Source organism: Passer domesticus, chromosome 9 (genome assembly GCF_036417665.1).
Source record: "Passer domesticus isolate bPasDom1 chromosome 9, bPasDom1.hap1, whole genome shotgun sequence".
In the NCBI taxonomy this organism is placed as follows: domain Eukaryota; kingdom Metazoa; phylum Chordata; class Aves; order Passeriformes; family Passeridae; genus Passer; species Passer domesticus.
This window is the reverse complement of record NC_087482.1, coordinates 27,697,931-27,722,398: the sequence shown is the minus strand read 5'-3', so window position 1 is coordinate 27,722,398 and position 24,468 is coordinate 27,697,931. Positions and strand designations below refer to the sequence as shown.

At 44.2% G+C, this 24,468-nt stretch overlaps 1 protein-coding gene and 1 long non-coding RNA gene across 5 annotated transcripts in view; one reads left to right on the top strand and one right to left on the bottom strand.

Annotated features, from left to right (window-relative positions):
* VGLL4 (vestigial like family member 4) overlaps nucleotides 1–24,468 on the bottom strand; it is a 77,235-nt gene that overhangs the window by 14,114 nt on the left and 38,653 nt on the right. For 2 of the 3 annotated variants that reach the window (XM_064432213.1, XM_064432215.1), the window contains one exon: nucleotides 10,440–10,626. In XM_064432213.1, coding sequence (XP_064288283.1) covers nucleotides 10,440–10,626 — 187 coding nt within the window. Of the gene's footprint in view, nucleotides 1–10,439; nucleotides 10,627–10,970; nucleotides 11,054–24,468 lie in introns of those variants that run through there. The other variant, XM_064432216.1, reaches the window with a different exon arrangement.
* Nucleotides 10,031–22,527, top strand: LOC135307765 (uncharacterized). Of its 2 annotated transcripts, XR_010368412.1 has the most exons (5): nucleotides 10,031–10,200; nucleotides 19,726–19,881; nucleotides 20,635–20,706; nucleotides 21,653–21,729; nucleotides 22,101–22,527. It is a non-coding gene; the product is annotated as an uncharacterized LOC135307765 (long non-coding RNA). The 2 variants fall into 2 exon arrangements; XR_010368413.1 differs by lacking the exon at nucleotides 19,726–19,881.

Sequence of the window (24,468 nt, the reverse complement as noted above, 5' to 3'; positions counted from 1 at the left end):
CCCACTGATACAGAATATCTGCTCCACATGATGAGCATCATTTCCTGCAAAGTATCTCCTTGCACACTTTAATTCTGTTACTGTGAGGTAATTCTGTTACTGGGAGGGAAAACTAGAATTTAAAGTGGTATTTGAAATACAATTATATACATCCAGGGAGAAAAATCCTTAAGAGTTCCTTACTCAGAATTAAGCAAAACAAATTCACTAAAAAAAACCAAACAAACAAAGCCCCCAATAAAACCTGAAAGCAGCAGCATTTTGCTCTGAGTCTCAGCCAATTATCTGAAGTATTCAGAACATGAAAAAATATACTCCAATGCTCTCCTGAATGACTGTCATCTAAATATACAGCCCCATTCCATCCCACTTTACCAGCCGTGTGTTTCCCAGCTCCTCTGAACAGCTTTTTTCTTTTCTTTTCTGGCTCAATACTCCATCCCAAACCTTGCAGAGATCCTTGTTTTTTGGGAATCACTCCTGCCACAGACCCAGGTATGGTTTCCTGAGAAACATAATGAATACCCTCCCTCAAAGGAAAGACCTTTAAGTATAAACCATTGAAAAAAAGAAAACACTAAAAAGAAATGGGATCATCTCATATAAACAAACACAAGTTCAGACTTTCTATATTTATCCTCACCAAAACAGGATTTTCAGAGATAAACCTTGGACCAGACAGTTACTTGCAAATGGAATCAACCAGGGGAACAGATTTCACACCAGAAGAAAGAAATCAATAGTAAGCTGTGAAATGCACAAAGGAGTGTCCCATTACAGCCTGCACCAAGCACAAATACTCAGATACAGATGAATTTCCCTTCATGAACCCTTCACACTCACAAGTATGAAAGAATGCAAGAGAACTGCATGACGTAAGAGCTCAGTCCAAAGCCAAACCCACAGAACTGAAATCTAAATCTAATGAACAGTAAAATCAATTAACACAATCTCAGATCCTACTCGTTTTTCTCACAGGATTCTTTTTTAATGGTTGGCCACCTTTGCTCCAGCACTCACAGGATGGTTTTAGAAGACAGCACTGGTTGCTTTATAACAGCAAAACTCAGGGATTTAATAAATTAGAAGTTCTGTCACTGCTGGAACATGTGTACAAATACAATGCAGAAACAATGACAAAGTGACCTGGCTGCAATCAGTACAGACTGCAGGTTACCTGCAATTCAACTCTTTTTAAAAAGGGGAAAAAATGACTCGCTAATCTCTCTGTTCTGCACTGCTGCTGCCTTGCTCAGCTCCAAATATATTCCAACTCCAAACCTACTCCAACTCCTGTGTTTAGGTTCTCTTTTGCATGGCACACTTGATGGCTCATTCTAAATTTCCATTATTTTTTGAAGAGACTTTATGTGAGGTCATTCCTGAGCCACAAACAACAAAAATTTAATTTCTAATAAATACCCAGGAAACTTCTGAAATGGTAAGTGTTGTCATTAATTCTACTGAGGTAGCTTTAACAAAATTTAGCCTGTAAAGAAAACTTTAAAAATCATTAATAGTTCAAAAAGTGGAGCTAGAACAAGAGAAAGCTCCAGATTTCATTGTTACCACAAGAAGTGTCTAGGTATAAATGAATATTGCAGCAAAAGTTTCCTAAAATGCACAGTGATTTCTGGACAATAACCATAACCCTTTTCCACATCTCCAAAGTTTGGTTTAACTCTTACTAGGTGAGAACCAGCAGCTGAGCTTTCATCAGATCCAACTTACTTTTCAAGGATTCAGGACAAAAAGTCAAAAAGTTTCAGCTTCCCACCAATCCCATCAGTCCAAGAGAAGAAACTTTCTGATCCTCCAACCTGCACCAGGGCATCTCTGCCTTCCTTCTCCCAGCTCCTGCCCAGGAGCAGAGCAGTTCTTGGAAAGGAGACAGGACAAGCAACTCCAACTCTTTGGGATTTATCTGATTCAGCCACCTCTCCACAAGTCTCTCTTCAAAGAACAACAGTAGCTCCAGCTGCCTCTGGAAAATCCTGCACTGCACACGAGAAGAATGCTGCATGGAAGAATTATTTCTGCCAGCTGTGAAGAGCTAGGACAGGAGACAGAAGTGTTTTGGAAGCTGAGAAAGGCCCTGCAGAGGATGTGGTGTGTCCTTGGGAGATGCTGCCACTGCACTTTGGAGAGCATTTGTTTGGATGGCAGTTTCAGCAAAACTCAGACACATCAAAGAGTGCCAGGAACTCCATCCTACAGCTGCCAGTCCAGCCCAGAAGTCAGGTTTTCCTTCTAGCTCAAAAGTGAACCCTGCAGAAGCCACCACAGTGTCTGGGTGTTCTGAGGTACCTGAGACAGTCAAACAAAGCTGGTGAAGCAGGAGTGGAGCAAGGCAGGGTACTGGAGGCACTGGGATGAAGAGGATGGGATCTAGAACAGCAAATCACTGCTGGAAGGGAAAGGAAAGCTATCCTTGCAGAACTCTGAGCTGCTTCAAGTGATTAAGGTACTTTGGATGCTTGGAGGGGAGACCTTCCAGGAGAGCAATAAAACGATAAAACAATAAAAACATGAGGTACAAGAGACACTCCACATTTCAAACAGGCAGGAAGGAAAACCTGAGTTTAGGGAAAGAGCAGAGAGGCTTTAATGGAAACATCTACAAGGTCAGAGGGTGTGAAGGGATTCATTTGTACCCACTGCAATGCCCACCCAAACACTTCTGGCACTCATGTCCTCCTGCACTCTACCCATCCATCAGAGGGGTCATGTGCAGCTTTTTAATTCCTTTTGAAGTCAAACTTGGCACTTGCAACGAGCCTCCTATACCCAGTCACTGGAAAATACCATAAAAACTATTTATGGTCACCCAGAGAACACGCTGGGCCAGTGTCAGGGGAAAGGCTGCACATCCAGTGCTGCAGTGGGTCGTGTCCCAGGGCACCAGCATCAGCCAGGGCACTCAGCACTGCCAGGGCACTTCAGGCTGTCCTGCAGGCTCTGGGAAAACCTGCTGGTGCTCAAACTCAGAGGTGAAACCTGGCAGGAGTTAAAGGAAATACAAAATGTCAGTTGTGTTCTCTTAGAGGATTCACTGGCTTGTTCCTCACAATGTTCTTTACTTTTTTATTTGGAAAAAGTACTTTTGATCACCACCCAATGCCTGTCATGGAACTGTGTTTGTAAAAGTTGGTACCAGCTTGAATCAATCCATGAACCCCAAATTCTCTCAAGTCTGTGAGATTTCCCCTAGCTCCATCACCTAAAAGCCTGCATCAGGCTGAATTTTACAGCAGAGGAGCAGATTAATAATTTTCTCCAAATAGATGATAGGGGAAGTAAAAGATATCAACAGCATGAGCATAGCCAGTTTATTTGGTAAGAGCTTTAACAACACAAACCAGCCTCTGAAAATAAGGTCACAGTGCAGGAATTAACTGTGCCAAATCATCAGGAGAAAATGGGACTGCACAGCCTTCCCTTCCAGCTTCACTGGGTCTAATGAGAAAGAGGGAAAAGGGCTTGGGATGCTTAAAACTTACAAATTATGGTCTCTATCCATCAGATACACACTGTAACATTAGCTGAGGTGAAGCAGGAAAAGCTGAGAAACTACAATAATTCACTTCCAGACATGTCAAAAACTCTCAAAAAAACCCCAGGTTCTTTAGGCCTTCAGACCAAGAGCAGTGTTTAAACAACTGGTTTTAAGAAATTAGCCTTTTTTCACAGGCTGTTTTAAAGAAGGAGTAAACATTTCATTAAAAGTTTATTGAAACTGTTTGTAATTGGTAATAAAATCTGAATTACCGAAAACTCTAGAAGCACTATAAAAACAGTAACAGCTTCATTGTATATTGCACAACTATTCAGACCAATATAGTGAAATATTTCCTTGAAAAGCTGGCAACCAAATGGACCTCAGCAGCAACAGATGAGTTTTTGGAGGGCATTTCTGCACCTCAGGCACCCCACACTGTGCACTCAGCAGTCTCCTCCACAGCAGCTTCTGGTTTAGGGGAGACTTAATTAGAAAACCAAATCACAAGAAGAAATGTTTTGGGACTTTGCTTACTCCCTTTTAAAGGTATTGGTTTGTGAATCGTGGCAGTTACTGATTAAAAACGTGACAAAGTTTACGAAGCATCATTTGGGCAGCAGAACATCACTCATGTCAGTGGTTCAGCCATGTCCACATGGGATCCATCCACAACTGTGGGCTCAATCCCCACATGGGCCACTCACTGAATGAAGAGCTGGACTTGATGATCCTTGTGGGTCCTTTTCAACTCAGAATGTTCTGTAACTCACCCACACAGGGTCCATCCACAGTGGGACCAATCCATCTGGGGACTCATCCACACCCACATGGGATCCATCTCTGCAGAATTCCCACTGGGAAAGCAACCCCAGCACTGGGATCAAACCCTCCAGACCCCAATGCCACCAAAGCCCTTTTATTCCCTTCTTTCTTTGAGGATAAACCCCAAACCAAGGCAGCCCCAGCCCTGCACAGCCCAGCCTCAGGGCATCTCACAACCCCCAGCCCTACAGCTCAAGGATTCCCTCGGATCCCTCAGCTTCCTCCCCCAGCTCACTGTTTGGGAATTCCAGCAGTCTGGCAGCACCTGGCAATGCTGCAGGAAGGAGTTAAACCTGCCAGGCTGTGCCTGCTATCCCACAGCATCAGCACTGCCAGCCTGGGGAACAAAACTACTGATTCAAGTAGAAATTCATGTAAGGTTTTATTCCAAACCTTACCCTCACACAGTCATTGTCTATAGCAACTGTGTCCATAACACTCTCATTCTCAAGAGCACAACTTTCTAGTAAAAGGCACATCTGTCAAACTGCAGGAAACATCTGGGAAAATGGTTAAATAGAAAGAAGTGAGATTAAACCTTTGTTTCCATGGGATTGGATATACATCCAGAGTATGTTTGCAAAGGTTTCTGGTTCTTTCCTTGCTTCTTTCTAAGGTCTCAGGATTTTGGATTGGTGCTGAATTTCACCCCATGTAGACATATGTTGATTCACACAATGTAAAATTTTGCTTTCACCCTGGGGTAAAAATCCAACACCAGGGCTCAGGGGATTCCCCATTCATTTAAGAGTTGATTCCATGATCCCTGTGGGTCCTTTCCAGCTCAGAATATTCCATGATTGTGTGGCTCCCATTCCACCCCTGAGTGCACAGGGCCCCCGATGCCTTCCCTAAGTGGGTGATCAAACCCCTCTGTGCAGCACTAACACAGCTTTGCCCTGACAGGCAGCTTGGAGCCTTGCCACACCAGGGAAGGGTCATGCTCCTCTACAAAAGATGGAAAATGAAAGTGGAAAACATGATATCAAAGCAGAAATCTGGAGCTGGCTAACAAACCCCTTCTGTCTGCAAGTGGAGGAGACACCTGAGCTAACACTGCCTGGTTTTTCAAGTACCTCAACATCTACCCAAATTTTGACAGATAGGTCTTTTTGTGAAGTACTGATAAGCTATCAATCAAATTGCTTTTAGCCCTGAAACTGTTCCTAACAAACCTTTCACATGTGCTTCAACTGAAAGGGATTGGAGTGCTTTCTGAAATTCCCCCGTGGCTAAGAACTACAACTGTGTTAAATATTAACTTAGATATGGTGGCTCTTTCAAGTCTGTCTCTGAAGGTTCCATTTAACATATATTTCTTGAAAACAATTTAATTTTGTGCACTGTGTGATCTCCATTAATAAAGTGTCTGGTTCACTCCATCATTCAAGCAATGAAGACAAGAAAAGGAAAAAAAAATTAGGAAAAGCAGTTTGAAACCCGCTCTGTGACTCTTTGTCCACTTAACAAACAAGAGCCACAGGGGCTCAGTTCCACAGAGGAGTTCAGCTCCAACAGAACTGCTCTGAGAGCCCCAGGTGAACCCCAAAATCCTTCAAGGACACGTCTGTGCCAAGGACTGGGTGAAGACACTTCACTCAGCAGTTGAGAGACACTTTGGGTGTTCTCAACTTTGTGCTGGGGTTTTTTCCCAACTCCAATTTGTCACAATAAAATGACAGTGGGAACATATTTCTCAATACCACATGAAGTTTGGAACCCAGAGAGCAGCAAAGAGCTTCTCTAACAACTCCCACGCTACCTCTGAGAGCCAGCTCTGCATCTTTTCAAGGCCTGCTGAGCCACGTTCCTCCACAACAGGGACCTGATTTTCTGCAGAACACTTCCACCCTGCGTTCTCAGCCAAGCTAAGGAGAAAGGTGACAAGAATCCTCTAATGATGAACTTTATTTACTCAATATTTCAAATCTTACTCAAAATTTCTCCCTTTGAGCAACTCTAAACTCACTGAACATGCAGCTGTTCCTGCTCTGAGCAGGAGGTTGGATGAAATAGTCTGTTCTAGCCTGAATTATTCCATGGTCTTCAAATAAAGGTAACTTTTAGCACACCTTTCTTTAAAGTATTCCCCACTAATTTCTATCACAGTGTCATTAAAGTAAGCAAATGCAATTGGATATTCATGGTAAAAAACTTGTTGTGTAAGGCAGCTTCAGGAGTGTTTTGGGTGGGATGGACATCATTCTTCAGTGTAACAAAACTGAATTTGAAGAGTCTGAAACTACACATCATTTTACATGATACACACTAAAGTAACTTTTCATGCGCAGACCTTTTACTGCAAGAAAAAGCCAAAATATTTATCACACAAACCAAGACAATTATTCCCTCGACTTCACAGCTGCGAACATTTAGCCGTAGGAAGATTTTTATGCACAAATAAATTGCCATCGCAATCCTACTGCCACCAAACCAAACGGGAACTAGGGGAAAAATCTCTATGCACAAGCCCGCTGGTCTCAAACCCCACAGGCCGGCTCCCAGGCTGACGTACTCCGCACAAGGAACAAAAATAATGTCCCCGGCTGAATTGCAAAGGCCATGTCTCTGGAAGGGGCAGCGCTGTGCCCGCTGGCCGCGCTGGGGACTCTTAGGGCGGCGGGGACAAGGCGGCCTTTGTGTGCCCGGGGCTGCGGAACGGGAGAGGGAGGAGAGACCGACCGGGGAGGGACGAGGGAGGGAACCAGCGACAGAGGCCGGGAGGAAGGAGGGAGCCCTGCTGGGAGGCAAAGAACCCGGGAGGAGAGGGAGAGAGGAAGGAGGGAAGAAAAGGGAGAGAGGGAGCAAGGAAGGGGGAGGAGAGAGGGAGGGAGGGGAGCGGGACGGAATCAGGGAAGGAGAGAAGGAGGAGGGCGGGAGGGAAGGAGGGAAGGAGAAGAACAGGAGGGAGGGAGGGAAGGAGAGGAGAGGAGGAGGGAGACAGCGAAAGGAGCAGGAGAGGAAACAGGGAAGGAGAAAGGGAGGGAGCCAGGGAAGGAGGGGGCCCGGGAAGGAGCTCGGGAAGGAAGGAGCTTGGGCAGGAGGCCCCGGGCGGCAGCGCTGCCCCAAGCGCTCCCCGGACGGGTCAGGACCGAGCCACCTGCCCCGGCACCGCACAGAATTCTCGTGTAATGCTAGTTCCCAGTCACTCTGCTGTAAACCACCGTGGTTTTAGTGAATTCACGGGAAAGCAAAGCCATGTTTCAAGCCCAGCCTCACAACAAGCTCCCTTCTCCTCCACAGAGCTGCATGAAGCCAAAAGCACCTTTTACTTCAGCAAGTCTTTTAACTTCAGTGAGTGCATTTCAAGTTAAACACCTGAGCGACACACCAGAAAAATAAGGGGATTCTATATTACCTGTCACTATATTTTAATTTGGAAGTACCTGTTCTTCCCAGCCAAGGAGTTTAGGGGTGTTCACAACTTCTATCACCACAAAAACACAGAAGCTATAAAAGTACATGAAAGGGACGCAGTGTCACATGCTGGTTTTTTTTTTAATTAATCCACAAGCTCTCAAATATTTTATTATCTTAACACTGAGAATTCTCTCCTTTGAAAAAGCACATTTGATAAAGTGTTCTTTGCACATGAATTCCATTACACATTTGAGGATCCTGCTAGGCTTGCCAGGGCATTTGATTCACTCTGCTCCAGAGACTGCACTCCAATAGCCGTGTTTTTCCACAATAAAAGTAAACATACCCAAGCACAGCTCACAAATGATCCTTCAGGGAATTACACCTGAGCAGGGAATGTCTCCAAGCACTCCATTTCCCAACAAAAGGCTGACGTAACTGGATTTCTAATAAAACATCCAAAGCCTTTCAATGGATTCATTCCCACTGAAGCACAGTGGGGTGCTGCTACCTCAGAGTTAAGATCAAATAGCTAACTAAAAGGTTCCACCGTTTATAATGAACCAAACACACAATTCTTGGCCTATTTAATTACTTTTTCAGCCACAAGATGCTGGTGTTAAGAGAATGAATACACAACTGCTTCCCAGTTCTACCAGCACCATCACAAAGACCCAAATGCCTGAACAAGCGCTGCTGCTGGAGGTTATAAAGACTTCTGTCAGCTGTGCCCAGGTTTTATGTCAGGAACACTTTCATCCTGTGCTTTCAGGGAACTTGGCCTTGAAAAGTCCAAAATACACAGCCTCAAACTAATCTTTACAGTCCCAGTCACAGAAATGTCTTTGCTGACACCACAGACACTGTGCAACTTGATCTCCACATCTCTCACACTTGTGGATTTCTAAACTGAACATTGTCAACCTTACACTTCCAGAACCTCCACTACAATGGCTGCCATTATGGTGCTCCAGAAATTAATTATTTCCCCAAATCTACCATGTTTCCTTGGGTGTGAACAAGCCAAGCTTCCACAACACATTTCCCATCTCCCAAATAAAATTCTCTGGACGGATCCACAGAGCTTGAGTAATCCAATTCTACAGTTAAACCAGAACATCTGAATCAGAAAAAAAATGGAAAATATAAAAAACAGTCAAAAAAAAAAAAAAAAAAAAAAAACAACAAAAAACCAAACTTCATTTGAGGCAGGGAAATGAGAATAAAATTCAGAGAATGTTTGTGAACTTTTCTGATATATCTGAAATACACAGAAATCCAGCTATTTCAGATGAATCTCAAATGTTTGAGTTTTTATAACATTCCATTGAAAGCATACTTTTGTATGGTCAGATCGAACTTACAAAATAAAGTAGAAGAAGAGATGGCCTCATGGATGCTAATTTAGATTATAATTCATCTGCAGCAGATAGTTTAATTGAAACACGTCAAGTCACATGAACCCTGGGCAGAAAACCAGTGCTTTTTATTACAAGAAGAAAAAATGCATGTTTCATATACGAAATCACAGAAAGAATCTATTGAGAAAAACCACAAAAACATACCACACTGGAAACTATTAGACAGCTCTGACATATAGCTAAGGGATCACATGAAATAACTGCCTGCATCTTTTAGTTTTGAACCTTGGTTGCACATGAGTCTGTTGGTTCAGACTTCATTATTTTTATGGCCTCTGCTATATAAAGTGTTATAATGTACGTAACTGCCAGCTGTGTTTTATTTCATCAGTAGAAAATGAGCCTTAAAAAAAATATCACACTTTTCACCCATAAAGTTACATAACATTTCAAAAATGCCATAAATCTCCTCAGTTGTGTCATGCATCCAGAAATGCAGCACACGGTTCTTTCCAAGCCCTCCTGGCCCCGGAGCAAGGCTATAAATAGTTAATTTTTTCGGGGAGAGGAGGAGGTATGTTGTAAATGAGAAGCGAGCTTTTATTGTTTTGCATTACTTCAGCGCTGGATTCCCGATTTGTAACAAATTCCAAGGCTGCAGACTGCGGGCCCAGCCTGTGAGTAAGGCTGCGGTGATTTATGGCAGGATAAATCCCTCCGTCCACATCCCATGACTGTGGAATGCGCGGAATGCCGGGGCTGCAGGAGCTGAGGCAGCAGCCACAGGAGCTCCATCCATGCTTCCTCCAGGCAGGAATGACAGGAATTCTGCAGCAGTGCCAGCCAGGCTCGCATTCCCAGGAATGGCATCTGCTGATTGCCCAACACAGCTCATCAACGCCTTACCTGGCCGGCACATTCCACACCTGACTGTCAGAGCAGGAATGTTTAGCAACAACTGCCGCTTGCCCAGTTGTCAAGGCAGCCCAGGAAGCAGCTGGCTCGGAGCTGCTGGCCTCGGAAAAATGCAAAGCACTTGTGTTCCTCCTCCTGCTGCTGCTGCTGCCTCCCCACCCCCAGCCAGAGAGCCTCAGAATGGGGGGAAGTGAAAGGAGCGCCTTACAAAGAACGAGGGAACAATACTGCAGAAATCGCAAGGTGAATACGTATGGCTTGCTATAAATAGTTAGGCTGAGCTAATTCCTGTTACTTCACGCTGTACGAAAACAAAAGAAAACATGAAAACCCATCTAATCATGGCAGCTCTAGTGCAGATCTCCCACACAAACTAGAACAAAGGGAAAAAACCGAGCACAAAGTTGGAGCCAGGACGCGAATTTAGCAGATTTTAGCACGCAGCACTCAGTTCTGTGCGGGGACAGACGCGAGGCACTTACAGATGCGGGTTGAACATGCGGCTCATTTTGGAGACGTGGTCATTTTCACAGTCCAGCTCCTCGTCCCCTTGGTCCATGCTGAGCTTCCTCTTGCTGGGGCTGATGGGCGGCGGGCCCGTGCGGTGGTTGCTGAGCGCGGGGGATTGCAGGGGCTGCATTCGGGGCTCCCCTCTCAGAGCCGCTTCACCTGCCCGGGGAGACACAGCAGGGGTGGGTCACCGCCACGGGGACAACAGCGACAACCTCCCCCCGGGGAGCACGCAGCAAAACCCCCCGAAATTCCCCAGTAACACCCCTCAAAATCCCCCAGTAACATCCCTCAAAATCCCCCAGTAACACCCCTCAAAATCCCCCAGCAACACCCCTCAAAATCCCCCAGTAACACCCATCTCCCAGACTGCACATGTGAGATGCAGTTGTAGGATGGACAAGGCATCCCAAATCATGCTTTAAGCTGGAACAAGCAGTGAAAAAAGCCAGCAGGAGACGGGTAGCTCACCCCGGATGATCACAAAGGCTGAACTAACCCACCTTTGAAGCAGCTTGTCCACTCAGATTCCACCTCAGCTTTTTCACTCAGATTCCCCCTCAGCTTTTTCACTCAGATTTCCCCCTCAGCTTTTTCACTCGGATTCCCCCTTAGCTTTTTCACTCAGATTCCCCCTCAGCTTTTTCACTCAGATTTCCCCCTCAGCTTTTTCACTCAGATTCCCCCTCAGCTTTTTCACTCGGATTCCCCCTCAGCTTTTTCACTCAGGTTCCCCCTCAGCTTTTTCACTCAGATTTCCCCCTCAGCTTTTTCACTCAGGTTCCCCCTCAGCTTTTTCACTCAGATTCCCCCTCAGCTTTTTCACTCGGATTCCCCCTTAGCTTTTTCACTCAGATTCCCCCTCAGCTTTTTCACTCAGATTCCCCCTCAGCTTTTTCACTCGGATTTCCCCCTCAGCTTTTTCACTCAGATTTCCCCCTCAACTTTTTCACTCAGGTTCCCCCTCAGCTTTTTCACTCAGGTTCCTCCCCTGGCAGGCTGCAATCCCAGCGCCGGGCTGTGATTACCTCACTCTGCAAACCATGACTATTCACAGAGAAATAAAAGCTTTGTTCCTCTTCTTACAGTCGCGGTTATAAATTCCAGGGCTACAGTTCACATTAATGCCAAATATTTCAGATCTAAAACTGAACAAACGTTCAGATTCTCAGATGATTCCCTTTATAAAACACTGTCCAAAACAAGCTTGTCTGGTATATAACTATGCAAGGGGAAAATTAGGGGGGAAATTGGAACTTGCTGATTCAACTTTTAAATATGTCCCTAAATGTCTTTCTCTATACTTTGAACGTATGTTTGGACCCACAAACAAAAGAGCACAATTCTTCAGCAGAGGAATCACAGCAATGCTAATTTCCAACTGGCGGCAGACTGAGTAGATGATAAGTTTTTATATAATCTGCCACTTCCCAGAAAAAGCCATTTTCAGCATATGGGAGCTGTGTGGCAGTAATTCCAGCGATGCTACAGTTGGCTGTGCACAAGCCCAGGACAGATCTTTGCTAAGCAGGCGTTAAAGCGTGACCACGGCTTTTCCCATCTCAATTAAATGTCTCACTACTCCTATAGCCTGGAGCACAGGGCTGCACTTCACCATCCTCAGGTCATATTTAGACCTCACAGGGGTTTAAAGATGTAAAAAAAAGTGCTTTTGGGGCTCCATCAGGGGCTTGGAGAAGAGCTAAATTAACCAGGGTTACCTATTCTGGTAATATCCCTGAAATAGCTGCTTTTGCTGGAGTTTAAAATTTGTATTTTTCCTACACTGCCAGAAGCATTTTGTTTTTTACACAGCCATAATTTCCAGACCTAAAATTAGGCCTAAGTTAACTCCATCTAGAGCCCTGTGGTACCTGACAATGGAAATCTTTGTGTGCCACCACACATTTTCACATCATCACCGGGGCAGATGATTTATAAAATGCTGCCTTAATTCCTACACACGACAAATAACATTTTGTTGGAAAAAGAAGGAGTGAGGAGAAAATCTCCTGAATGTTTACCAGTAAAAATAAGCATTCTGCCAATTTAGTCAGCATAATATAAACTAGCAAATATACGCTGACCTATAATACACCACAAGCCATGATTTCTATTAAAGACTCTGGCACCAAATCGAAATAGGAACTTTCCATCTCAGCTCTAAATAGCAAAAACTGTGCCCTGCTGCAAACCCTCTGGGACAGACACCCAGAGCTCTCCTGTTCCAATCAAACATTAATTGAGAAGTGCCCACAACCACCCCAGTGCCACGAAAAAAGCTTTTATCAACACAACATCTCCTGGGAATTGTTTTCAGATCAGTACATTTGTGCATTTTTCCTTTGTATTTTGCCAATAAAAACCCCCACCTCCAGAGTGTTCATGTGCTAAACTTTCAAAGCAAACCACATCACACCAGTTCCTCTCCATGAGGAATCTCCCTCAGCCGTGTCTTTGAAAAGGAATAATCCAAAAGCAATGTCAAGAGATAAAGCTTTCAGCACCTGAGGCGAGAGGCTGTGTCCTCCCACCCATGCACAATCACTCTTCTCCCTGCAGTATCTCCCATCACTTCTGGGGACTCCAACACAAAATTCCACAACAGCAATTACAAATTCCATGTGGGCACCTCACTCCCACTGGCTCCTCAGCAGCTCCTAACAGTGCCTTGGGTAGTTTAAATACCCATGTAAAGCTAACTTGGGTGTTTACAAAACACCAAAAATATCTCTAGGCATTCTTCAATCCAGTAAATCAGAAACTTGCCCTTTTCCCCCCAACAGGACATTGATACTATACAATTACCAAAATTAGGACTTTTTTATTTCAAAATTTAAAAACTCATTTCTTCTATGGATGGTAAGAACAGTATTTATATATTAACGTTCAGACTCAGTATAAAATCTGGTAAAAATGCTATTGTATGCTGGAAGAAACTTATTTTAAAGAAATTTAGCAAAGAAAGAAAGGGCTTCTAATGAAATCCTATCCAATTTGGTAATGCATTTTCCTGATTATGCAGGGAACACCAAGACTTCAGCTAAACACCCCAGGATCTGACCAGCACACTGGGCCAAAATTAATCAAATTGACCAAACTTTGAACAGGTGGGAGCAGTGAGAGTCTCTTACAGGACAGACAGGGCAGTTCAGTTTGTGCAGCCCCTCCTGCCCACACCAGGCAGGAGAACAATGCCAAAAAGAGTCCAGACAACAGGGAAAATCAAAGGTACAATCTCTTTACATTGTTTAGAGGGATAAAATGCAAATTCCTATACTGGTTTTGCACAGCATCCCGAGTTCTCATGGGGCCTGCACATTTGATTAGGGCTAAAACTGCTCTTCATTTAAATAACATTCCTTCCCCACTACTTTCCTCCTTACCAAACTTGAATTTAAAGCAGAGAGAGAGAAACCACAGAGGAGACTATGGCCCCAAATGCTGTTTTAGGGACTAGATTTGTCTCCCCCAGCTGACCACACTCCATGGAAACCAGACTCCCATCACACAGCTGGCAAGGCAACACTCTGATAAAACAACTGTGTTTTATAAATTCCCCAACTCCAAACTCCAGGCTTCAAAATTCATTACTGTGACGGCTTGTGTCTGCCCTGCAACTGAGAGCAGAGATAGCAAACACATTTATTGTGCCTCTCATAATGCTCCTCTTTGTTTCAGCCAGCAGCTGGTGGAAGGCACTCCAGATCTGCTGCTTTCAGATACTTCTACTTACAACTATTCATGCTAGTCTTTTTTTTTTCCTTCTCCTCCTCCTTCTCTTTTTTTTATTAAAACTGTTGGGCAACATGATAAAGCACAGACAAGCTAAACAAAGATAACACCGTGACGTAGTGTCTGCCTATAGAGCAGCTCTGCTCCTGCTTGACACCAGCCCATGCAGTCAGCAGGAATGAGCTTTATTTTAACCACTTAGGAGCCTGGCTCAGAGTGCTTCCCCTCAGCACGGAGTTTGGCAGGCCAGCAGGGCTCTTGCCACCCTCCCAGCCCCGGGACAGCTCTGTGCAAACAGAGGATGTCCAGCTCTGTTTGCCTTTCTCTGGCCAGCGGGAGCGGGGCCCCAGCGGAACGTCCACAACAGCAAAAGCCGTGTTTTAACAAGTGTGCCTTGACAGAGAGACACCAGAGGGGTCTCAAATCTGTCTGAGAGCTCCAGGAGTCACCAAAGACTGGGGAAAAAATACACACTGCTGCGGCAGCAAGCTTCCTTCCTGTGACTCGGCATGGGCTGCACAGCCAGCGCTGCCACATCCTATCCCCCCTCCCAATTTCCTCTGTCCCGCTGGCTGCTTGCAGTGCACAGAGTGTGAGCATTAATTACAGCCCAGAAAGCCACAGTGCCCTTGTCCTGCCAGCTGCAGACTGACACTGCAGACCTCAGGCAGGTTAGCATAAAACTCCTCGAAAGAAAATCCCGGCACTGCCCTCGCCCAGTTCTTTGTTCTGTGTCTGATAGATGGGTTTGTCCACGAGAGTGAACTCCTGACAAGTTTATTCACTTTAAGGAAAAAAAAAAACACCTTAAAATTCTTCAGTTGTGGTGTTTGTCATAAGGTCCTTACCTTTAAGGTCTTGGATTGAATTACTATGACCTCAGGCCACTCTATTAATTAAAAAAATCATGGGCAAAAGCATTAAACAGACTTTAATTAACGGGTATCACACCTTTAATTACCTTTTCCAATACCTGCAGACAAACTCTCATTAGTGAGAGGAGTTGCCTCATGTTCTTAAGGCCAAATTCCCAGGGATGATCAGTACATGAAAACCTTTAGGGCAGCTTTTTCTGTTGATTCAAGATCAAAATTTACTTTCATTGCATATGCTGAAAAGATCTACACAAAATCAAGAGATATGAAAAAAGATACTATAAAATAAAATTTATTTTATTTTCTATCCCTATATTCTAAAAACCATTAGGAGATTGAATAACAAATAGATTGGAACAAATTTCTAAACTATTGCATGTTTTATTCCACTATGACAAACCCTGAAATCAGTCTGTGCCAACATAAATTGGGATAAATGGCATAAAAATTCCAATTCATGCACAAAATAAAAATAATCACATGATCTGAGATATCAAATACCAAGCAGGGAAGCCACCACAAATTACTCAATTCAAGAAGCCATCAGAACAAGTTCTCAGCAGAGCATTGCAATGCAGCCCTGAGTCCCTGTGCAGATGTGGGCAGCTGCCTGCTCTGGGTGTTCCTGCACCTCCCAGTGTAGAGTGGGACAGGACTGACAGCCCTGGCACTGGAAATTCCCCTGAAATCACATCTGGGTGGAACAGCCTGCAGGCAATCTGAAAAGTGTGCAGTTCCAGGCAGATCAGCTTCACTTGCTTGACCAAAGACAACAAATTGATCCAGTCTCAGGAGGAAATCTTTGGTCGCCATGAAAGACAGCCCAAAAAGAATTACAAATTTTATTATTTGTATCACTGCTGAGCACTTTTGCAACCCCCAATCAGAAAAACAAACGAAATCCCTTATCCCCAAAACCAGCATTCTGCGCCACTACTTTATTTCTGGGCTGCTTCTACAGAAGTTATGACTTAAGATGAGCTTAAATAAGACTTAATTCTGGGAAGTAGTAGATCAACCACTGTAAACAGAGTCACAGTAGTCTCTATTTCCTTTAGAGTACATTAAACAGGCCTGTCTGGAGAGCATAATAAAACAGCAAACTACAGAACAACAAAAATTAAGTATTAATGGCAACAGCCTGATTAAAACATGCTGCTGAGACATCAGATCTTGGAAATATTCTTTATTATAATTGACAGATTTCTTGCAGCGGCCAACTTACTGATTCCTTTATCTGCCACATATTTTACTGACTTTCAGCTATGATAACAAAAAGCTAATTTAGGAAACCAGAAAGTCACATACACATGTGGAGAAAAATTGGCAAAAAGCCTCTTCTCCTCCGTTTACAAAACATATGAACAGCACTTACTCCTGGAAGCAAGCTCTGGCTACCACTGTGCAGAGATTTGTACGCCAGAAAACCCATGGCCAAAACCAAAATACAGTGATTGAAGTGACTGCTCTGGGCTGGCTCCTGCAGCTGCCCCTGCCTGCCAAGCAGGGACACGTTCTGCTCCACACTGCAGGCAGGGACATTAAATTGTGACCTCTGCATTCAATCACCTCCACCCATTTTCCTCCTCTTCCCTTCAAAAGCCTCATAAAGGAGCCAGAATTTGTGCAGCAGCATCACTGGCAGCCTGCAGCAGCCTCGCTGGAGGATCCTTCCAAAAATATCTTGTTCATCAAAATTAGAGACAATTTCTACTTAATAGTCTTGAAAACGCTGCATTATGTACCAAAAGCTACAGTGCAACAGGCAGAAAATGGCAAGTCTGCCTCCCCCAAGCCAACATCACCCTATCTGCTCCTTCAGAGGTAGTGTGAAAAACTGACTACTCATCTGAAATTCTCTCTCCTCACATCTAAAAGCACAGCTGTACAAAATACCATGGCTACATCAACTGCCTTGGCTGGGGAACTGCTTCAGCTCCACAAACTATTTCACAAATACATAAGATTAATTTTAAAAATCTTTGCTGAACGCTTCAACAATGGCTGAAAATTTTCCCTGAAAAATTCAGGTACCTGGTATTTTCCCTGGTACCTAAAAATACCAGGTACCAGCTGAGGGAGTCTCCTTGGTAAGGAGGCAAGAATTGATGGCATGGGAAGAAACAGGGCAGCAGATCTGCCACAAAGAAAGCAGGGTGGAATAAATTTTAATGCTGTGGTCTGGCAGAGCTCCTTAATATTTCCTCTGTCAAACTGCAGCTTTCACACCTCAACAGTTGTGACTGTGAGGCTGTGCTCACTTCCAGCCCAACAATGAACTCAGGCTGGGGTCTAACTTTAGACCATGAGATTACTTCATGAAGTCACAGCTCTCACTAAGATCATGTCCCATTTAGGTAACTCTTACAAAACTCTGAAAAAAGTGTTGCTTTTTCTGCTCAGAGTACCTGTACTCGTGCAAACTGTGGCTAAAACAAGATTTCAGTTATCTGGCAGGCACGATTTGGATGAAGTCAATGGTAAAACTACACTGATCTCCAGATAAATAACACCAGGGCTGGCTGCAGTACCTGTTAACATCAGTGACAGAAGGATTTCTCTGACAGAGGATGGGTTTGTGCCCAAGGAGCAGGGCTACACCCCAGGAGCAGCCTTTGAGCCTTTCTGCCAGCTCTCCCAGGAAAATCCTGCATCACCCATCCAAAGTCAGTTAAGAGGGACTAAAAAGTAGCACAATTTGTCTTTGCTCAGAGAAGAAGCAAGCTCTGGGCTAAGCCCAGCTCCTGAGTCCAGCCAAGGGCAGCAGTTTGGGCATCCCAAACACAGGAGGGGAGGAAGGAAGACAAAGGGAGAAGACTCCTCTACACTCCCTGCAGGAAACAGTCAATTCCATGTTCTTTTTTGCTTAGCAAACATGACATTCCTCTTTACTGGGCAGCAAAATACACATGTGATAATGTGATTTTACTGAAAATGTAAAAGCATTATCAATACAATTTTTGGTGAGTGAAATATAATTAAGGGAACATGTTGAGGATGTTGCTTCCCAGGCCAAAGGTGGTTTCAAATCTAGATGTTCTTTTTTTGGTCACCAAGACTGAATGTCTTAAATGACTTCATCACATAAAAGATGGCAAAGCTAAACTAATCAAAGACCAGCTGAAAAATCCAAGCCAGAAGCCCTGACATCTATTTCAAAAGTAAATCCAAGTCACAGCAAGGTCACAAGAGAAGAAATTGTAAAACTGGGGCTAAAGCAGTATTTCAATGTACTAAATCCTACCTTATAGCTGTGTTGTCATGTGATGGCAAAGAGAGACAAATTCAATTTATGAAAGCTCAGATTTGAATAATTCCCCCTAAAGAGGAAATATTTGTTACCCTCCCCTCTGGTTGATTGGTTGGTTTTGGGGGTTTTTTGGATATTGTTTCTGTTACTGGATTGTCAGGTTTAGCCCCCCCTGCTCCAAGGGCTGATATTGCATGGCTGTGATCCCGTAACACAAATTAAATTCTGGGTGTTCAGTGTCCCTTGTGGGTATGAACAGTCAGGATGTGTTACAGCAAGCATGCTTCAAACATTAATCCTGAGATGTTCACGCGTAACAGGGTCATGTTAAAAGTAAATCCAATAAATTGTGCACACTCTCCTTCATAAGAGTTTGAAGCAAAAAGTGCAATAGAAAGGTAAAAAAATATTCCACTTATTCCACAATTGGAGCCTATTTTTAGAAGTACTACAGGCTTTTATTGCAGTTTAAAATAAACATGCTCTGAACACCTTTTCTCACATTATTCTCCTTTGCTACATGTGGAAAAATTCAGACCATCAAGAAAATGAGCTCTCTAAAAGAGCTATGAAATCTGATATTGCACTTTCCAGCAATGTTTCTTTTATTCCCATTTTATTTCTCCCCAAATTCCCTACCTGGAGGTAAAATGGCCCTCAAGAGAGGATAGAAATGCTTTAAAATGTGAACAGAAAAGCAGATGGATTTAAAATGTTAGGAAAAGACATGGACGGGTGGGTGCTGCCTTGGGGATGGATCTGGAATAAAGCAGGGTCACTGCTCAGGGCACTGTGCAAGATCCTGAGGGGATCCCTGGGACTTGCACCCAAGTGACCAAATTCCCTTCCTAAACCACGGTGAAATGAGAAAAGAAAATCACATTTGGCCCCACAAACACAGGGAAAAGTTGCATTTCCACTTTGGTTTTGCTACCTGATGTGCAGCCTCAGGGACACTGAGCCCCTCCAGCCAAGCTGGACAGAATATCCAAGATTTCAATCCACTGAGCAGCAGAACAATCCCAACCCATCTCCCACAAAGAATCCATTGTGGAGAACAAAATCCCTTTGTCCTTCCGAAGGGGCTCCAAAATCCCTTGTGCAGAGGGAGAGCAGAGCGAGGGAGCAGCAGGGCAGGGGGACACGGGGAACCCTCAGCAAAGCAGGGAACCTTCCAGAGGGGAACCCCATCCTCTCTGGAGCATGGCAAAGGAGCAGCGTGTGCCAGCCTGCCCCTTCCTCCTGGGCAGGGCTGAGACAGGACAAGAAAGCAAATTCAGCTCAGCACAAACCCTGGATGTGCATAACACAGGACCTTCAGTCCTCTGGATCCGCGTTATTCTGAGGTGTAGCTCAATGCTCCCTCAATGCTGCTCTCATGCAGTGTTTTGTTATCAGGAACTTGTGAAGGATTCCAGAAAAGTGCAGCTCATGAGATTCAGAGGAAAGGACTCCATCTAATTTCTCCAGGGTTATGGATGCTGGCATAAAGAAACACATAAAAGCTGAAATATCACCATTGTTCCTGACAGGACTGTCTTCCAAAACAAACAGGTACACAGCACCACTAAGGAAAAAGATAAAACTAAATCTGTGCCTCTAACACAGCAGCTTTTAATCTTGGGTCCATGACACAATTATATTGATTTTACTGGGGAAAAAGAAAAGTACAGAAAAAAAAACTAGCTAACCAGAGAGCACCAAAGCTTTCAAACTGCTGCTCCACTACAAGGTTTAGCTGTGCAAAAGCTGGTAGCCCAGAATGAATTCCTGCCCACAAGGACTGAAGGTGGTGGATTGAATTCAAGCACTCCCCCGGGCCAGCAGTGCTGGCATGGCTGGAGGCTGTCCCAGGGATAAAAGGGAGCCAGTGCTTGGTGCCAGGGGATGGAGGCAGCCCTGGCCAGCCCAGAGCCCGGCTGTTTATTTCACAAGCAGAGGGTGCTTTGTGGGGCCAAGCTGCAGGGTCACTCCAAATCAATGTTCTCTCCAAGGGGAAGAGAAGGCAGGGCAGATAGAGGGAGGGATTGTGCTTGCTACCAAGAAATTACATGCTGCCTGGGCAGCCTTTCTCACAGTTTTCTGGGCACTGAGGACAGGTTTTCCAGAACTCTTGGAAAAACAAGAACAAGCAGAGGTTCTTATTTTTGAAGTTGTCTTGACAGTCATGGGGTTGGAAGGGGTGAGCAGCACCAAAGTTACACTCTGCCTTCAGTTAGGGCAGTGTCTTCCTGCCCTATACCTGCTAGTCCTCAGCTGAATCTCCTTTTTGACAACAACTCCAAGCTCTGTCTCTATTTACTTCAGAGCTGCAGAAGCAACTCAATCCTGACAGAATCCAGAAGAGACATGAAGTGCAGACGAGTTGGTAAAACAAAGGTAACAAAAACATGCCAGCATTGTGTTTGTGACCCACCACTCACATCACACTGTTCCCACAGGAGCCAGAACTCAAACCTCTCACTGCATTACTGGGATATCATTTCTGTTAAAACCTTCCCCATCTCACTTGAAAAACACTTCTGCAGATCTCTACCCCCTTATCACACATTTAAGATGTTCCAGCCCATAATTAAGCAGGGGTTGTATTAACTGTGAAGTTTTTAATGGAATCAAAGAGCAATGCTGGGGGCAGTGAGACACTGCATGATTGACTAAAAGGTTTGGAAGCCCTGCTTCAGGTCATAAATGGGCTCAGCCTGGCTTGCACTGCAGGAGCACAGCTGGAATGCTAATTCATTAAGTCTCTGATCCCAACTCATCCTGCAAAGAGAATATAAAAATTAACATCTGTGGGCACATTCCTTCAATCCAACTCAACAGGCTGTGATCTCAAGGAAGTGACCTGGGGAGGTCCTGTGGCTCAGACAGGGGAACTTCAAATTCTTCCCAGCATTGTCTGCAAGGCCTCGTTCCTTTTCTCACCTAAAAAGACTCAACTACATCCACAGGAGGAGATTCCATCAGCACAGTTTGGGTGGGGTTCACTACAGAGGGACCAAAGTCACAATATTTGGGTCCAAAAGCTCCTGTTCCCCCTCCATGACTGCTGAGCACAAAGTAAGGATCAAGTCCATACAGCATCAGTCCAAGAATCATTGTTCTTACCTGCTTAATGACATATTTTATTTGAACATCTCAAACAGGTAAAAGCAATTTTCTTTACTAAGAGGTCACAATAAGGTTTAGCAGCTGTGGCAAAATATTCCAATGGAGGCACTTGGAATGCTGCTGTCAGCTTCACCCCAGAGTTGTGTGAGTTCAACCAGTTACAGCTCTTTATTCCTCACTGTAAATAGGATAACAGTCACTGTTTATTTCACAGGGCTGCCTAAAAGTTGCATTAACTGGGCTTCTGTGACAGCAAGGATTCTGCAGAGAGGATTAAAAATATATGCAAATGTGAGCATTAAAATGTTTGTCGTCATACTTGTTGCTAAACACAGCAGTTGAGAAACACTTGAACTCAAACAGGGTAGTGTTCCATTTACTGTACTGCAAAAAACAACTCAGAACATCCACAGATTAGCTGTTAGGCAAAGATAAAGTACCTCAAAGCAGTCACAGTCTTAGATATTTGGACTTTTAAGAGTTTTTAAAGAAAGATAACAATTTTTTAAAACTTCTTTTTGTGACAAGCTGAGTTAAATACATGGGTTATGTAACATCAGTGAGAGAAGCATTTCTGAAGATAGAGAACCCAGCCAAGGCTCTGTAAACATCCTTGCTAATGCTGGAATTCCTATTTTTGCTACCTTTGGTAAACGGCTCAGTGTGATGCCTGCAGCAGGACAAGAGCAGAGTGTTCACCTCTGGGTTTGGAGTGTTCAGCAGGAAAAGTGAGCACGTCAGCATTGCCCCAGCTGGCCCGAGGAGATTCAAACCACGCCAAGCACAGAGCGGCTGCGAGAGCTCCGAGATGCCACAGCAGGAAAACTGCAGGGTGGGGGTTAAACAAGCACCAGTGCTCACCAGATGGCTGAGGAGGACATCTAGGAAGGATCCGGAGCATGAGGAAGAATATTAAAAAAAAAAAAAAAAAGTCCCCTTCTATGCCATAAATATTTATACTAAATCCAAGGAACTGGCCGAGTTCAGACTTGCCTTATATGAATCATAGAGCACTTCCCTCACCCCGTCCTCATTTCATGTGTTCTGGAGAAAAGCACACAGAGGAGGTGCCACACTTGTGGCAGCTTCTTTTTCTCTATGGTTAGAGCAGTTTTTGTGGAGCTGCTTTAGGAAGATGTTGCTTTCCAAAGAACATAAACAGAACAACTCAATAGTCCTATTTTACTTGGCTGCCTGTTGTGTGGCATTTACTGATCTTCCCAGATCACTCAGATTCATAGAAACAGCTCCCTTTTTCCTGGACAATTTAATTTTCTTTACAGGGACATTTAATTACAATCAGCAGAGCATCACAACAAACAACTCCAATGTTGTCATCAGGAGTCAAGAAATCATTTTTCTGAAAGGTTCTGCTCTGAAGGTGTCCAACCTGCTACTGTCACAAATATCTTAATTTACTTTCAGAAGTGAGACCTAGTAAACATTAGTAATTAAATAACAAAATTGGAAGTCTCAATATCATCTCCAAAGTGCAAGCACAGTGTGTTGATGCCATTTGCAAAAGAAGTAAATCCCCACTCATTCCCAAAAGAACATCAGCTACTCAAAAAGATCCATTGGGCAGTTTTGGGTTTCACTCTTCTCATGCAAAAGATGGCTGGGCTGGACAGATTTTAGGTTGTAACTACAAAGGGTACTGCCAATCTGCTGTTCTGGGATTTTGAGTTAAAACAAAACATAAGAAATGTTCCAAATTGGTTTATATTCCCATGCAACAATTTCTACCCAGGGAAAAAAAAATTACTAAATCTCACTCATATCTAACTACAACCCATATTTAAATGCAAAAAACCCTATTTCTGCATGCTGAGAAATAAACATTAAGCCTCACAAAGCAGGAAAGTGCAGTGCTGGGAGGTTTCCATGCCTGCCCTGTCAAATGGGTTTCCAGGAAAATCTACTGCTTTTTAAACACAACTGGTTCCAAACTTTCCCTGGGAGAGCAAATATATTTCCTGGAACCTGCTAGCAACATTTGGAAGAATAGGAGGAAAGTTATACACTACAATGCCTGGTTCTCACAGCTGACAGGGAGCACTCCAGAGTGATGAGGAGTGAAAAGGAACATGTCTTTAAATAATCAGAGACTCTTGTAACAAGGGGAATTAGGAGAGGACAGGAGCCATAGGTTCTGTGAGGGAACTGAGCTGCCTCCAGCCTGCTGAAGGCAACTTCCCTTCCTCCCTGTGTGCCACCAAGGCTGCAACATTCCACTTTATCCCAAATCTGATCTGCTTCTATCCACAAACACCACTGGTGGATGAGCTTTTTCTCCAAAGCCAAGATGAGGCACAAGCATCACACAACATTTCTGGGGGGAAAAGCTGGGCTGCACCAAGTGCTCCTATGCTTAACAAGTTCTGGCTTTTAACACCAGCAACAACCAAGTTAAAAGAACAGGAAAAAAAAAAAAGTGTTACTTAAAAAAAATTGTTACCAAACAGTGTCATGAAATTTAGGCAAGGAAATACTCCAAACTCCTGTTTAAAAATAATCTGATACTAACCAGTGCTGTGAAACTCAGATAAGGAATGATTCCAACCTCAGTTTCACATTTTTGTCCCCAGCACCCCTATCACCCTGAGATGTAAGGACTGCCATTCCTATTGAAACTGGACCTCTGAAGATTTTTGCTGAAGTCCCATCACCTCACCCAGGTTTTGGGTGACTTTTCCTTTGGCTGGAACCAATGCTGTGGTGGTGCTGGGTACCTCAACCTCACCAAGGTTGCACAAGAAGCTGTACTGAGACATTTCTTAACAAGAATGACCTTTTCTAAGGGAATGGCCTCAAGTTGCATCAGGGGAGGGTTAGGCTGGATCTCAGGGAAAGGTTCTGCCCCAGAGGGTGCTGGGCACTGTCCAGGCTTCCCAGGAATGGGCACAGCCCCCAGAACTCCCAGGGATGCCCAGGGTGGGATTGCTGGGGTGTCTGTGCAGGGATAGGAGTCAGACCCACGGTCCCTGTGTGTCCCTTCCAGCTCAGGACACTGTGTGATTCTGTGAACTG